Consider the following 17,569-nt stretch of genomic DNA (forward strand, 5'->3'; position numbering starts at 1 on the left):
CAGACTTCAAGCTCTGTTTACAAAGCTGCAATCACTAAGACAGTATGGTACTAACAGTAAAAGAGTCTCATAGATCAATGGAACAGAATAGAGAGCCCAGAAATGGACCGATCTTCAACAAAGCAGGAAAGAATGTCCAATAGCAAAAAGACAATCTCTTCAACAAATGGTGTTGGGAAAATTGGACAGCCACATGCAAAATGAAACTGGACCATTTCCTTACACCATCCACAAAAACAGACTCAATATGGATGAAAGACCTAAATTCGAAACAGGAATCCATCAAAATCCTTGGGGACAACACAGGCAGCAACCTGTTCAACCTCAGCTACAGCAACTTCTTCCTAGAAACATCATCAGAGACAAGGGAAGCAAAGGCAAAAATGAACTATTAGGACTTCATCTAGATCAAAAGGTTTTGCACAGCAAAGGAAACGGTCAACAAGACCAAAACACAACAGACAAAATGGGAGAAGATATTTGCAAATGATGTATTAGATAAAGGGCTAGTATCCAAAATCCATAAAGAACTTACAAACTCAACACCCAAAGAACAAATAATCCAATCAAGAAACGGGCAGAGGACAAGAACAGACATTTCTGCAAAGACACCCAAATGGCCAACAGACACATGAAAAAGTGCTCCACATCACTCGGCATCAGGGAAATACAAATTAAAACCACAGTGAGATACCACCTCATACCAGGCTAAAATTAGCAAGTCGGGAAATGACGGGTGTTGGCAAGGATGCAGAGAAAGGGGAACCCTCCTTCATTTTTGGTGGGAATGCAAGCTGGGGCAGCCACTCTGTAAAACAGTATGGAGGTTCCTCAAAAAGTTGAAAATAGAGCTACCCTATGACCCAGCAATTGCACTACTTAGTATTTACCCCAAAAATACAAATGTAGTGATCTAAAGGGGCACGTGCTCCCCAATGTTTATAGCAGCAATGTCCACAATAGCCAAACTATGCAAAGAGCTTAGATGTCCATCAACAACTGAATGGATAACAAAGATGCGGTGTATATATACAATGGAATATTATGTAGCCATCAGGGAAAAAAAAAAAAATCTTGCCATTTGCAATGACATGGATGGAACTAGAGGGTATTATACTAAGTGAAATAAGTCAATCAGAGACAGACAATTATCATATGATCTCACTGATTTGATGAATTTGAGAAACAAGACAGAGCATCATAGGGGAAGGGAGGAAAAAATGAAACAAGACAAAACCAAAGAGGGAGACAAACCATAAAAGATTCTTAATCTAAGGAAACAAACAATTGCTGGAGTGGAGGAGAGTGAGAGGGATGGGATAGTGAAGTGAAGGACACTGGAGAGGATATGTGCTGTGGTGAGTGCTGTGAATTGTGTAAGACTGATGAATCACAGATCTGTTCCCCTGAAACAAATAATACTTGTTAATAAAAAGTAAATAAATAAATGACCTACCAAATAAATAAATAAACAAACAAATAAGCATGTTAAGTAGATATACAGAAGACACTTTTTTAAGTGGCAACAAAATCAAATTTCTGAAGATGTCTACAATGTCAGACATGAAAAATAAAGTTGATGGGATTAACAAGTGATTAGATATTGTAGAAAAATAATAAACTTGAAAACAGCAATGGAAATTATTCAAAACAAAACAAAAGAGAAAAATGAATGGAAAAAGTAAATAATTTACTAGTGATCTGTAGGAGTACAAGTCAAATATACATGCAATTGGAGTCCTGAAGGATAGAAAGAGGAATCAGAAAAAATATCTGAAGAATTAATAGCCAACAAATTTTCCAAATTTGATAAAGTATATTTTCCTTCATATCCAAGATGCAAAGTAAATCCAAACAAAGACATTACAAGAAAAGTGCAGACCAATATATCTCATAATATATGAGATAAAAAAATTCTTTACAAAATCTTAGCAAATTGGATCTGACAATATATCAAAAGGATAATACATAATGACCAAGTAGAATTTATCCCAGGAAAGCAATTGTTGCTTTAATAGTTGAAAATCAACCAATTGCTGACTGACCAAATAGAAAAATTATAACACCATCTTATTAGATGCAGAAAGGCATTTGAGAAAGTACAACACTCATTCCTACTAAAAACTCTCAGAACAGTAAGAAGGGGACTTTCTCAGTATAATAAAGAATATCTATGATAGGGGCGCCTGGGTGGCTCAGTGGGTTAAGCCGCTGCCTTCGGCTCAGGTCATGATCTCAGGGTCCTGGGATCGAGCCCCACATCGGGCTCTCTGCTCAGCAGGGAGCCTGCTTCCCTCTCTCTCTTTCTCTCTCTCTCTCTGCCTGCCTCTCTATCTACTTGTGATTTCTCTCTGTAAAATAAATAAATAAAATCTTTAAAAAAAAAAAAAAAAGAATATCTATGATAAACCTTCAGCAACTACCATACTTAAGGGTAAAAGACCAAACGCTTCTACTCTAAGATCACAAACAAGGCACAAACGCCCACTCTCACATTTTTTTTCATTCTCACATTTCTACTCCACCTAGCATTGGAGCTCCTAGCCTCTGTAATAAAGAAAAGGAAATTAATTAAAGGAGCCCAGATTAGAGAGGAAGAAATAAAACAATTTTTATTCTCAAAAGAAATTATTGTCTATGTAGAAAATCTTTAAAAATCTACAAAAAGATACTATAAAACAAATGAATTTAGCAAATTCCCAGGAAAGAATATCAATGTAATAAAATAATCATATTTCTATATTGGCAATAAAAAACTAGAAATTAACACATATTATACATATAATTTATCATACTATCAAAAAGAATGAAATACTTGGGGTGCCTGGGTGGTGCAGTCAGTTAAGCAGCTGACTCTTGGTTTTGGCTCAGGTCATGATCTCAGGGTCCTGAGATCAAATCCTGCATCAGGCTCCTGAGCATGGGCTCAGCAAGGAGTCTGTTTCTCCCTTTCCTCCTGCCCCTCCCCACATTCATGTGCTCGCTGTCTCTCTCAAATAAAAAAATCTTTTTAAAAAAAAAGAGAGAATGAAATACTTAAGTATAAGTTTGATAAAAGCTATTTAAGACCTGTACACTGAAAAACTATAAAACACTGGTCAGAGAGGCTAAATGAGACTTTATTAAATGGACATGTTGCAATCCTAATGAAAATTTCATCAGGCTATTTCTAGAAATAGGCTAATTCTAAAATTCACATGGAAATGCAAAATGCTAAAATGGTCAAAACAACCTGAAAACAAAGAACTAAGCTCAAGAACTATGTACATGAGGAAATGAAACAGCTAGTTTCAGACAAGGTTAGCACCACTATATGATATAATTTTAATGGAGAGATGGCCATCACTTTTTCCCATGTATTTTATCTTTGTAAAATATAAATATACTGCACATGTCCCCTTTAAAACTGCTTCATCTTGTTCCCTTCATCCTTCACAGAAGTAACAACAGTAAGTTTGATAACCTTTCCAGACCTTCTTTGTAAATATATACTATATACAGCCTTAAAAAACTAGAGTACTGTCTATGTTGTAATACTATGAAGGAATATATGGGAATAAGAGAAGTTTAAAATCAGGACAACTGTTACCTAGGAGCAAGGGCAGAGACATGAACAGACATTTCTGCAAAGACATCCAAATGGCCAACAGACACATGAAAAAGTGTAAGGGTGTGGACAACGGGAAGGATAACAATAGAAAGGGTTCCATCTAGACAGTTTCAAATCTCTTCATAATGTCTTATTTCCCAACCTGGAGGGTGGGAAATAGTATTCCTGGTTATAAATATTGCATTATTTTGTATTTTTTTAAAAACATAAATTAAACTGAATGTATCATACGGCAATTTGATTTTTTTCCTCTACGATATACAGATCTACCCATTTTACTATATATAAATGTTTCTCCATTTTCTAATACTGCAGATTATTTAATAATATGACTAGAAAATAGTTCACTTAGCCATTGATGGACATTTAGATTGTTTACAGTTTTATACACCACAAGTAATGTTGCTGTAACCTTCTTGTGCTGTAGAAGTCTTCCTATGTACATGTGAAGGTGTTCTATCCCAAGATAGAACTGCTGGAGCACACAACATGTACATGTTCAATTTTTTACATTAATAAATAATATCAAAATGTCTCTCAACTGGTTATATCAGTCTACGTTCCCAATACTAGTAGTACAAAGAAACTGTTTCTCCACAATCTCAACACTGGGTATCATTAGTCTTTATTAATTTTGCTACTTTGAAATAAACATATCATCTTATCATTTTAATTCACAATTCCTTAATTAGAGTTGGGCCCCTTTTTGTGTATTTATACACCATCAATATTTTCCTTTCTATAAAGTGCCTATTTGTACCATTTACCAATTTTTTAAAATTTAAGTTGTCTTGTCTTACTTATATTTTACAGTTCTTTTTTTTTCTTTTTTAAGATTTTATTTATTTATTTATTTGTCAGAGAGAGAGAGAGAGAACACAAGCAGGCAGAGCGGCAGGCAGAGCGGCAGGCAGAGGCAGAGAAAGAAGCAGGCTCCCTGCTGAGCAAGGAGTCCGATGTAGGATTCGATCCCAGGACCCTGGGATCATGACCTGAGCCGAAGGCAGTGGCTTAACCAACTGAGCCACCCAGGCATCCCGTATTTTATGGTTCTTAAACACTATGTTTACAAATTTTTTTTTTTTGCTACTATGCTGCAAATAATTTTTCTCAGTTTCAAAAGCCATAATGTCTGAATTCAGATCATGTTATCTTCAGTTGTAAATAACTATACATTTTCACTTCTCATATGTTTCCATATTTAGCCTTATTTTTTCATCTTAATAAGGTCTTTGCTACCCCATAGTCATAAACACAATCTCTCATATTTTTTCTTAAAAATTTTATATTGTGCTTTTTTACCTTCATGTTTGAATTTAATTTTTTTTTTGAACAGCATGACACAAGAATTCAAATTAACCTGTATCCACTAGATAGCCAGCTGTCCCAACATAATTTAATACACCATAATTTTTCCCCACAATGCTTTGAGATGATACTTTTTTTTTAAGATTTTTATTTATTTATTTGTCAGAGAAAGAGAGGGAGAGAGAGCGCGCACAGGCAGACAGAGTGGCAGAGGGAGAAGCAGGCTCTCTGCGGAGCAAGGAGCCTGATGCGGGACTCGATTCCAGGACGCTGGGATCATGAACTGAGCGGAAGGCAGCTGCTTAACCAACTGAGCCACTCTGGTGTCCCGAGATGATACTTTGATAGACTAAATTTAATTTTATACTAGATCCGCTTCTATACTTCCTGTTTGGTCCTACAGATTTTTTTCTATATATCCCTATATAAAATACTAATATTTTCTATATATATTTTTATATAGATCCCTATACCTAAATCAACCTGTTTTAATTATGATAGTATTATGAAGTATCAGGACAGCTATCAGATGAGTCTAACTCTCTGATCTGTTTCAAAATGTCCACTATTGTTGTATACTTGTTCCTCCATCTAAACTTGAGAACCAGCTTGATAAATGCTCTAAGTAGTGTGGGGAATGGGATTACGGTGATTTGCAGGCAAACTTTAAAATACTTTACACAAGGTTTATGCTATTTTCCTTGTCAACTAAAACAACTGCCTTGTTCCCTCTCTACTGGGCATGTATCTTCTAATTGGTTTAATTAGGGTTAATTATGCTTTATGTACAATAGCAAACATGGGTAAAAGAACACAGTCACATTTTAATTCAACACTGAAGAGAATTATAAATCCAGAGATAATCTCTTTACATCTATTACTCCCCTAAAAACAAGTCTTATCCACTAGGACTCTATGTATGTTCTAAACAAAACTTAGCAAATTTGGGGTTAGTGGACTTCAAAACAGTTAAAAAGCATGACTTTAACACAAATTATGAGGAAAGTTTAAATAAGAATTCTTATTCACTTTTCCTACTTTCAGAGTTATAAAAGTAAAGTTATCGATATCAAACACATTATGAACAATCTCAAAATTTCAGATTTGCTTCTCCTTATCCTTCCTGATTGAAGACACAAATATTAAAAATTGTATTTCTTCAAAAATTTTTAAGATTAACCTTTCTAGTATTACAATTAAACAACTGACAAGTATATGATTAAAATGAATTACTTGAGTATATTAGGATAAGAGGTTTCAAGACTTTTTAAAACTATATTAATTTATTTTCTATGACCTCAAATTATAACAGTCAAAGTGATTATCTTATAGTACCGTTGTGACAACTTTCAACACGGAACATTAATGTAACCTTCACAGCTGGGCATGCTGAACATATACTGAGTACCACTGGCACTGAAGCATATCTGTTATTATTATTAGGCATGCTAGTGGAATGATGGCCATATTTTGCAAACATACAGGCAATTTACAAAATTATTAAAGGGTAAAAAAAAAAAAATCATGTCAAGGATTTCCTTTAAAATACTATAGGAAAGGGGTGCCAGGCTGGCTCAGTCGGAGGGACTCTTGATCTCAGGGTCATGAGTTTGAGCCCCAACTGGGTGTGGAGATTGCTTAAAATCAATAAATAAATAAATTCTAAAAATTATTTTTAATTAAAAAAATACTATAGGAAAAAGAGACTGAGTAAGATAGATAAAGGGCAAAAGCAGTTAATTGTTGGAGCTGGATGACAGGTTCATGAGGGCTCTTACAATGTTCTCTCTAAATTTATAAATACTTGAAAAGTTCAAAGTTTTTTTAATGAAAATTGTATATTAATGCTGGAGAAAAACATAATCTTACTAATCTTAACATTACAATGTGTTTCTCCAGAACTGAAAAATTAAGTACTTTATTCTAAGATCATCTCAAAATTAAAATTAGTTTGGACTCTGCACTTTAAAAGTTTCATAACAAAAGATCCCAACTGTGCACTTCGGAACAGCAAAAACATCTCTGTAATCAACTACAAAACCAAAAATTAATTCTGATCTCTTTCCTGCTTTAATCTGTATTATTCTATTGCATCTGAACCTCTATCAAGGGTACAAAATGTTCCAAGATTATAGAACAAAGTGTGTCTTCCTCTCAAAGGCAAGCTACTGCTGGTGTGTAACCAACATCAGCCTTCTGTGGATAAAAATAGCCTTCAAACACCACATGCACCAAAGACAATAGACCCAAGGAAAGTCAGGCAGAACAAAGCAGTTACCAGGGAGGAATTCGGCCAGCCGAGAGCTTGCCCTTCTGCCCTTCACACAAGAGTCTGTTTGCAACTGAGACTGGATTCTTGATTCCTATAAAAATAAAATTGTCAGAAAATGAAGTCAGAAAAATATCTTCAGGTTTCCCACTAAGTTTTGTGGATGTTTCAATAAAACAACTTTTAAATATCTTAGAAAACTCTTCTTTTATATATACTAATGAAAACGCTTAATTATCATGAATAATATGGATAAAATCAACAAATAAATGAATATCCAGTAGAGAGAAGAATATAAAACATACATTCTCATGTTTTGTCATATGCTACAGCAACAAAGACTGAATTTGAAATAATTAATATTTAAGTTAGGTCCCTTGTTAATAGATTTCAGAATAGAATAGAGATACCGAAAATGAGGCATCTACTTTCAAAAACTGAATTTCTTCCAAAGAATAAACATGATTACAAACAGCTTCAAGTTTACCGTGGTGGGGGGAGGGGGGGGAATGAATGGCCAAAATTTTTCAATCTCGCCTACAAGAGAGACAGAATAAAGAGAATATCCTACAAATCAAGTAAGAGTGGGGAGAAGAGGCCAAGTATGTACAAGACTGTAACCTAAAATATGGTTCAGATTGTTTCCAGGAGGGAAAACAGAATGTGAAGAAAAGCAAGAAGAGGATGCTTATCTGGGAGGAATACTAGGACAGTATTAGTGTGAAAAACAGTCATGATTACAATGATGACAAATAAGGCAATGTGATGATGACTGAAGACAGTGAAAGTAACTCAGTATCTAATATATACTAACCCCCATACCAAAGCCTTAAATATATCAGATTAATTCATTGACTTCTCAACTCTATCATATAAGTATACTTATGAACCTTGAGGTTCATAGTACTGAGGAAATATCCACACAGAGGGTTAAGTCACCTGCCCAAGATCATAGTGCTGAGATTTTGACAGAAGCAGCTAATGCCAGAGATCACACGCTTAACTACTAACCAATGGATGCCTCTCAGGACACCATCAGTACCAAAATAAAAATTAAAAATATCAATCAATCAATGAATCAGTGGGATATAAAAAGAGTATTAAAACTCAAATTAAGGTCACCATATTAACTCAAAACAAAACTATCTAACTAAACAACAAAAACATGCCACCAAAAAAACATATGAAATACCGAATAAAGGAAAAGCTCAGATCTACATACTTCCTCTTAAGATATATCTCTGTATATGATGATCTAATACTTAAAGACTTTGATAACTGTCAATTAAGTTATAAATTTAAATCTAAAAATTCTGCATCAAAACTTCAAAAGGATCTCTATGATGTATGACAAGTTGACTCTTAAATTCATCAGGAAAAGAAAACTTTGGAGGTCAAAATGAAGAGGTATTCACCCTTCAAGATACCATTTCTTGGGCGCTTGGGTTAAGCCTCTGTCTTCGGCTCAGGTCATGATCTTAGGGTCCTGGTATCAAGTCCCACATCGGGCTTTCTGCTCAGCGAAGAGCCTGCTTCCCCCTCTCTCTCTGCCTGCCTCTCTGCCTACTTGTGATCTCTCTCTCTGTGTCAAATAAATAAATAAATCTTTTTTTAAAAAATACCGTCTCTTATTAAAAACTATTCTTAATTTAAAAAGTGTGGTTTGAGCACAAGCAAACAAATACATCAATGGAACAGAATAAAGCTAAAGTCCAGAATAGACCACACAAGCATTTGAATGTTTAATACATGACATAGACAGTATTTCAAATGAGTAGAAAAAGACAGACTCTATATGAGAGGTAGAAAGAACACAGAGTGATGGGAGTCAGACTGTTTTATAACTGTACCTGCTATCTATTGCTTCTCAGCTATAAATTCTCCCTTCACTGCCTGACCTGTGAAAATGGATATGGGCCCTTTAAATATGCTTCCTTTGCCAGTTGGCACACTGGTAGCTTTGACAGTAGAGGGCACTGGAGACACACTGTAGGAAGACCAGGTGGCTTCTTAGGCAGGCTTGGAGAGCTTCAGTTTTTCTTCACTATTTGGCCCACATGGTATTCCCTGGTGCTAAGTGCCTTCAAGGTGCAGCTTTCTGCAGCATTTGGCCACCACATGTTTTCTCCAGCTCCTGATTCAGGCTACAGCAGCATAGCTGACAGCCCCAGAAAGAACAGGACTGTGCCCAGCTCGAGTCACAAACGTTCTCAGCCTCATAGGCACAAAGAGTGAAGTGTCCCATGGGGAGAGGGCCGTTGGGTAAGCCAAAAACCCAGTCTTTACCCTGTGCAACAGAGGTTCAATTCACATACTTTCCTCACCCCCATGTGCCCACCTACCAGCCTGAGCTCATTTGTGCCCCACAGGATTGTTCTTGGTCTCACAGTGACTGTGGCCTGTGTACCCAGCAACTTCTCGGCTAGGCAGTGGGCTACAACCACACCTTCTTCAATAAGGTCCAAATCTTCCAAGTTTATCCTTACTTGGGTATTCTCCCTCTGCCCTAGAATACATTTTGAGTTCTCTTTCCATCTTTGTATAGTTACTCTCCTATTACTGTTTAACAGTTCTGTACATTAAACATTCCCTATTTAATCTACCATGTGATTTGTCTCCTACTTGGACCCAGACTGATAAAGTAACCTTGGGCCAATTACTAAATATCTTCTGTATTTCAGATTCCTTATCTGTGAAATGAGGACAAAAGTAGTGTCCTCAAAAGGTAATTTTGAGGGACGCCTGGGTGGCTCAGTTGGTTAAGCAGCTGCCTTCGGCTCAGGTCATGATCCCAGCGTCCTGGGCTACTTGCTCCACAGGGAGCCTACTTCTCCCTCTGACTCTGCCTTCCACTCTGTCTGCCTGTGCTCGCTCTCACTCTCTCTCTCTCACAAATAAATAAATAAAATCTTTGAAAAAAAAAAAAAAGGTAATTTTGAGAATTAAATGACTGCATACATATGAACTACTGGAGAACAATGCATGGTATGTAACAGTCACCCAATGAAAAATTGTTATTATTATTGTTATTATTCAAGATTATGTAGGGACAATTTGTTGGTTATTTCAGAAAAAAACAATGCATTAAAAAAGTAAATGAAAGGGATGCCTGGGTGGCTCAGTTGGTTAAGCCGCTGCCTTCAGCTCGGGTCATGATCCCAGCGTCCTGGGATCGAGTCCCACATCGGGCTCCTTGCGCAGTGGGGAGCCTGCTTCTTCCTCTGCCTCTGCCTGCCATTCTGTCTGCCTGTGCTCGCTCTCTCTCCCTCTCTCTCTCTGATAAATTAAAAAAAAAAAAAAGTATATAGACTTAAAAAAAAAAGTAAATGAAAAATAAATTATAAGTGTATGAGAAGAAAATATAGGTGAATATACTTATAATTATGAGGGAAACCTTAAGAAATGAAAAATACAAAAGACACACAAAAAAATAAGTAATAAGTTTGAAAATAAAAATTTTTAATTCTAATATAATAAAGCACATTATAAGTAAAGTTAAAAGGTAAGCCACAAGAGATATGAAACAGTTCACAGAGAAATGCTAATGGCCTTTAAACATGAAATTTCATTACCAATAAAATTTCATAATGAAAGAAATTAAAATTAAAACTAATTGATAGACTCTTTCTTACCCATCATAGAAGCCAGAAAGGATAAAGAAGATTGGAACAAGTGAATAACCAAATTGACCAAACCAGCACATACAGAACATGTACCCAACAACCACAAAATAATTACTCTTTTAAAAAGTCCACACGGAATGTTTAACAAAGCATACCATAAACTGGGCCATAAAGCAAGTCTCAAAAAGCATAGAAGGAATCATATAAGGAAGCATAAGGAATCATATAAAGGATATTCTCTGACCACTGTGAAATTAAACTAGAAATCAAGGAAAAAAGCTAACTAAAAAGTCCTTAAGTAAAGACATTTGACAACTCATTTGAAAAAGACAAATTCCTTGAAACTCATGTGAGAGGAAAACATAATCTTATAACTCTTAAAGAAAGAGAATCCATTTTTTAAAACTTCCTACAAAGAAAATGCCACTAATTTAGAATAACTAATGAGTTATCAGAAGAAATCATTCCAATCATATGCAAACTGTTTCCTAGAAAAAAAAAAGTCCCAATTCATTTTGTGAGGTCAGCTATAACAGGATTCCAAAACCTGAAAATATTCCAAGAAAGGAAAAGTAAGCCCAATCTAATACATGAACATAGATGTCAAAATCTTAAACATCAGCAACTTGAACCCAACAGAATATAAAGATACAAACATGACCAAGAAGACTTTATGCCAATAAAAGGAACATTGAAAAATCAATCACAAATTTCATGTTTAACAAAATATAGGAAAAAACTCTTTACCTCATCAGACACAGAAAAGCATTTTATGATAATTCAATCAATACCCATTTGTAATAAAAACTATCAGTAAACTAAGATTAGAAGGGAACTTCCTCAATCTGATAAAGAATATCTATGAGAGTCCAAAAGCTAGCAGAGCATACAGAATGGTAAAATATTTAATGTTCTCCCTCTAAGATCAGGAACAAAGCAAGGATGTACACCATCCCCACTTACATTCAGCATTGTACTGAATGTTACAGCCAGTATAGTAAAGTAAGAAAAAAATGAAAAGTTTAAATATTGAAAAGGACAAAGTAAAATTGCATGAGTCATAGGTAATATAATTGTGTATACAGAAGTTACATGGGAACCTATATTTTCAAATGCTAGAACAAGTGAATTCATCAAGGCTAGTGAATTCAAGCCCAATAACAAAATTCAATTATATTTCTGAATTCAATAAAACAATTAGACACTTTAAATTTATATACTTATATACTTATAATAGCATCAAAAACTAAGTATCTAGAAGAAAACTAATAAAGGATATATATAATATTTATACTGAAAACCATAAAACAATGCTGAGGAAAAAACATGAGTAACATTTATATAAATATACATATCCTATATTTGTGGACTGGAATATCCAATACTGTTAAGACATCAATTGTCCACAAATGATTCTATATACTCAATGCAATACCAATCAAAATCCCAGCAGGGTTTTATTATGGACATTGACAAGCTGACTCAAAAATTTTGTGAAAATGCCCAGACACTTAGAATAGCCGATATAACCTTAAAGGAAAAAAAAAGAAAAGGGAAAAAAAAGAAAAGGAAAAAAAAAGGAAGTTAGGAATCTTACACAAACCAGGTATCAAGTGATACATATATATCACTAATATAAATATATTAGAAAACATAAAAAATATAGAGCTATAGTAATCAAGAAAGTATAGCAATAAATAGAACAGTAGAGTAGAACAGAGGGTACAGGAACAAGCCATTGTACATACAGTCCATCACCTGATTTGCCAGCACAGTTATGTGAAGAGAACATTGTCCTTTCTATTGACAATGGCAATGAACCAAGTGGATATCCATAAGAGAAAAAAAATTAATGTCAGCTCCTATCTTACATACACTAAAATTAATCTGGGCTTGATAAAAGAGCTAAACGTGAAAGGTGAAAAATAAAGAACCAAGATGCCCTTCAACGGACGAATGGATAAGGAAAATGTGGTCCATATACACTATGGAGTATTATGCCTCCATCAGAAAGGATGAATACCCAACTTTTGTAGCAACATGGACGGGACTGGAAGAGATTATGCTGAGTGAAATAGGTCAAGCAGAGAGAGTAAATTATCATATGGTTTCACTTATTTGTGGAGCATAACAAATAGCATGGAGGACATGGGGAGTTAGAGAGGAGAAGGGAGTTGGGGGAAATTGGAAGGGGAGGTGAACCATGAGAGACTATGGACTCTGAAAAACAATCTGAGGGGTCTGAAGTGGTCGGGGGGGGGAGTGGGAGGTTGGGGTACCAGGTGGTGGGTATTATAGAGGGCACAGATTGCATGGGGCACTGGGTGTGGTGAAAAAATAATGAATACTGATATGCTGAAAATAAATAATTTTATTTTTAAATAAATAAATAAAATAAAATAAAAGTACTATTAGGGATGCCTAGTGAGCTCAGTCAGGAGAGCATGTGACTCTTGATCTCTGGGTCATGAGTTCAAGCCCCACAGTGGGTATAAACCTCACTTAAAAAAAAAAAAAAAAAAAAAAAAACACCAGAACTATTAAAAGAAAAAAATGGAGACAATCTTCATAACTTTGGGTAGGCAAAGATTTCTTAAATAAAATATTTTTTAAATAACTATAAAGTAAAAGGTTGGTAATCTAAACTACATTAGAATTAAAAACTTCAGTTCATCAGAAGACAGCATTAGAAGAATAAAAACATGATCCACAGACTAGGAGGAGATATACATAACACAGGTATCTGACTAATGATCTGCATTCAAATATATAAAGTATTTCAACAAATCAATGAAAAAAGATAATCCAATAAAAATATGCAAAAGACTTTTGAACATAAAACAAGAATATCTAAATGGCTAATAAGTATGTCATAAAGTTCTCAGTGTCATTAGTCACCAGGGAAACTTAAATTAAAACAATTAATGCCGGGGCACCTGGGTGGCTCAGTGAGTTAAAGCCTCTGCCTTCAGCTCAGGTCATGATCCCAGGGTCCTGGGATCAAGCCCCACATTGGGCTCTCTGCTCAGAGGGGAGCCTGCTTCCCCCTCTCTCTGTCTCTCTACCTGCTTGTGATCTCTCTCTGTCTGTCAAATAAATAAATAAAATATTTAAAAAAAAAAAAAAACAATTAATGCTACTGCACAGATACCAAAATTGATGAATTTTATTTTTTTAAAGATTTTATTAATTAATAAATGAATGAGAGAGAGAGAGAGCACAAGCAGAGGGAGCAGCAGGCAGAGAGAGAGGGAGAATCAGGCACCCCACCAAGCAGGGAGTCCAACATATGGTTCAATGCCAGGACCCTGGGATCATGACCTGAGCCAAAGGCAGACACTTAACCAACTAGGCCACCCAGGCCACCCCAAAATTGATACATTTTAAAAAGAATAGCAATGCCAAATGCTGGCCCTCATGTAGTGTAACTAAAATGCTCATACAGTGCAGAGTGTAAGTATAGATTATAACTACTTAGGAAAACTGTCCAGCAATATCAACTAAAGCAAAGCACATTATGTACCCAAATGTATCATCCAATATAATGTTGAACAGAAGTGATGAGAGTGAACACTGCTATATTATCCCTGATCTTAAGGATAGAACTTTTTTTTTAAGATTTTATTTATTTATTTGACACAGAGAGAGAGAGATCACAAGTAGGCAGAGGCAGAGAGAGAGGGGGAAAGCAGACTTCCTGCTGAGCAGAGCACCTGGATGTGGGGCTCAATCCCAGGACCCTGAGATCATGACCTGAGCCCAAGGCAGAGACTTAACCCACTGAGCAACCCAGGCACCCAAGGATAAGATCTTAATGGTAAACATCATTCCAAATCTTAGGTTTATAACCAAGATAATTAAGAACATATGTATACCAAAAGACATGTACAAGAATATTCATTGGAGCAGTCAAAAACTAGAAACTATTCAAATATCCATGAAAAGGAGAATAGATAATTTATTATATATTCATGCAATAAAATACTACTAATAAAAAGAAAAAAATTATTGTGACAGAAAAATGTGTCAAACTCATAGGCATAGTGTTAAGGAAAAAAAAAAAAGACACAGAGGTGTATGATTCCACTCATATAAACTTCAGGAACAAGCAAATTGATCTATGGTACCTGCAGTCTAAATTAGGGGAGAACAGGAGGAGAGGGTAAGGCAGGAGCAGAGTATAGGCGGTATGAACTAGGAAGAGCATAGAAAACCCTCCTGGGATTATGGAAATGTTCTTTTTTTTTTTTTTAAAGATTTTTTATTTATTTATTTTCGAGAAAAAGCACATACAAGCAGGGGAGGGAGAAGAACAAGCAGACCCCCGGCTAAGTGCAGTGCGAAAAGCCCAACGCAGGGCTAGACCCTAGAACCCTGAGATCAGGAACTGAACTGAAATCAAGAGCCTGATACTCAACCAAGGCCACCCAGGCACCCTGAAAATGTTCTGTATTTTGACATGGAAATATTTCATATCTTGCCCTGGATAATGGTTTATATAGCTGTATACAATTAAAAATTAATGCAGCTTTATAATTAAAATCTGTGCATTTCATGTATATTTGCTTTAATAAAAGAATTATAAAATATTAGATATATCTTATATGTACTGATGTGGGGGAAATCTCTGAAACATCCCATGCAAAGAAAAAATTAAGTTTCATAAGAATATGTACATTTTTTTTTTTAAAAACCACATATGTGAAACTATTTCTATTACATAAAAATATAGATAAATGCAATTTTTTTACTGGTTAAAACTCTCCATGGAGAAAGGGATAAGAAGGAAAGATCTGGAAGGTCAAGGGGAAATTTTATTTATATCATTTAAATTTTCTAACAAAAAAATATATTATGTGTGTATTTCAAATAATCATAAAATTAATGGAATATACTAACTCACAGGTTAAATGTCTGTAATCCCAAGGAGATGGAGGATAATGATCAAATTCTAACAAAGATCTAACATAAGCTTTTTACTATTTTCTTTAAAACTTTGCATGTTTTAAAACTTTCAAGATTTCATGTTTTACATCCAATAAAAGGAAACGATGTTTTCAACACTATTCTAAGCAAGAATTGTAGAAAACACTAGATGGACTAAATCTTTAGGAGACATCATATAGTAATATTCATAATTTTTTAGAGAACAGAGATAATGTGTTATAATGTCCACATACCACTCAGTGCTCCAACAGCTCCAAAATTTAAGGATTTTCCATCCATTATGCTGGCATCACACTCAATTTCACCCAAGAGATTTAGATTAGATCCCATTCCTGCATTTGTAAAAGGAGAATCCTAAGAAATAAAAACAAAAATTAAAATACCATTAGTCTTAAAGAAGATTAATGTCAATCCTTTATAAACTGTTTCAAAAACTAGAAAGGGAAAGAACACTTCCCAACTCCTTGCATGATACCAGTACTAGCCTGATTCCCAAACAAGACAAAGATATCATGAGAAAAGAAAACTACAGGCTAATATATCTTGAGAATATAAACACAAAAATCCTCAAGGAAATGCTAGCAAACCAAATGCAGCAAAATATGAAAGTCTTATACACCATAAACAAGAGGGATCCTAGGGAAGCAAGTTTGGTTTTAATATGTGAAACTTAATGTGGTGCATGATGTTAATAAAGAAGAAAATAACATAAAGAGAAAATACAGGACCATACCAATAAATACAAAATCCAACACCCTTTCATAAGAAAAGCACTCAACAAACTAGAAATAGAAGGGAACTTCCTTAAGATGATAAAGGACATCTAGAAAAAGTCCAGAGCAAACATAATAATTAATGGTGAAAAACTGAATGCTTTCCCTTAAGATCAGGGATAATACAGCAATGTTCACTCTCTTCAACATTAAAATGGATATTCTGGACAAAACAATTAGGCAAGAAAAAGAAATAATGAGCATCTAGGTTGGAAAAGAAGAAGTAAAATTATCTCTTAATAGAAGATGACATAATCTTGTATACAAAAAGTCCCAAGGGTGCCACTAAAATACTATTAGGACTGATAAATAAACTAGTTCAACAGGGTTTCAAAATATAAGATCAATATACAAAAATCAATTGTTACATCTACACATTAGCAATGAACAATGCAACGATGAAATTCAGAAAACAATTCCACTTACAATAAAATCAAAAAGAATAAAATACTTAGGAATAAATTCAACAAAAGACGTAGAAGACTTATATATACTGAAACTATAAAACATGTTAAGAAAAAATTAAAGAAGACCTAAATAAATGTAAAGACAGCCATGTACATAGATCAAAAGGCTTAATATCTTTAAGATAGCTATACTCTCCAAAGTTGAACAGCTTCAAATCCTGTATCAAATCCTAGCTACCTTTTTTGCAGAATTTGACAAATTAACCCTAAAATTCATAAGGAAATGCAAGGGACTCAGAATCACCAAAGTAATCTTTAAAAGAAAAACGAAATCAGAGGCTCACACTTCTAGGTTTTATAACTTACAACTACAGTAATCAAGACAGTGTGATATAGGGGCACCCGAGTGGCTCAGTGGGTTAAGCCTCTGCCTTCAGCTCAGGTTATGATCTCAGGGTCCTGGGGTCAAGCCCCACACTGAGCTGAGCAGAGAGCCTGCTTCCCCACCCCACCCCACCCCTGCCTGCCTTTCTGCCTACTTGTGATCTCTGTCAAATAAATAAATAAATTTTTTTAAAAGTGTGATATAGCTAAGGACAGACATACAGATCAATGCAATAGAATTCAATCAA

General features: G+C 35.0%; 1 protein-coding gene across 5 annotated transcripts in view; it reads right to left on the bottom strand.

Annotated features, from left to right (window-relative positions):
* TASP1 (taspase 1) overlaps nucleotides 1–17,569 on the bottom strand; it is a 272,025-nt gene that overhangs the window by 217,339 nt on the left and 37,117 nt on the right. For all 5 annotated transcript variants that reach the window (XR_009344681.1, XR_009344682.1, XM_059134054.1 and 2 more), the window contains 2 exons: nucleotides 15,991–16,111; nucleotides 7,197–7,281 (listed from right to left, as the gene is read on the bottom strand). Coding sequence is in view for 3 of the 5 variants with exons in the window: in XM_059134054.1 (XP_058990037.1) it covers nucleotides 7,197–7,281; nucleotides 15,991–16,111 (206 nt within the window). In the remaining 2 variants the exon portion in view is untranslated. The remainder of the gene's footprint in view (nucleotides 1–7,196; nucleotides 7,282–15,990; nucleotides 16,112–17,569) is intronic.

Source organism: Mustela lutreola, chromosome 9, assembly GCF_030435805.1.
Source record: "Mustela lutreola isolate mMusLut2 chromosome 9, mMusLut2.pri, whole genome shotgun sequence".
Taxonomy (NCBI): domain Eukaryota; kingdom Metazoa; phylum Chordata; class Mammalia; order Carnivora; family Mustelidae; genus Mustela; species Mustela lutreola.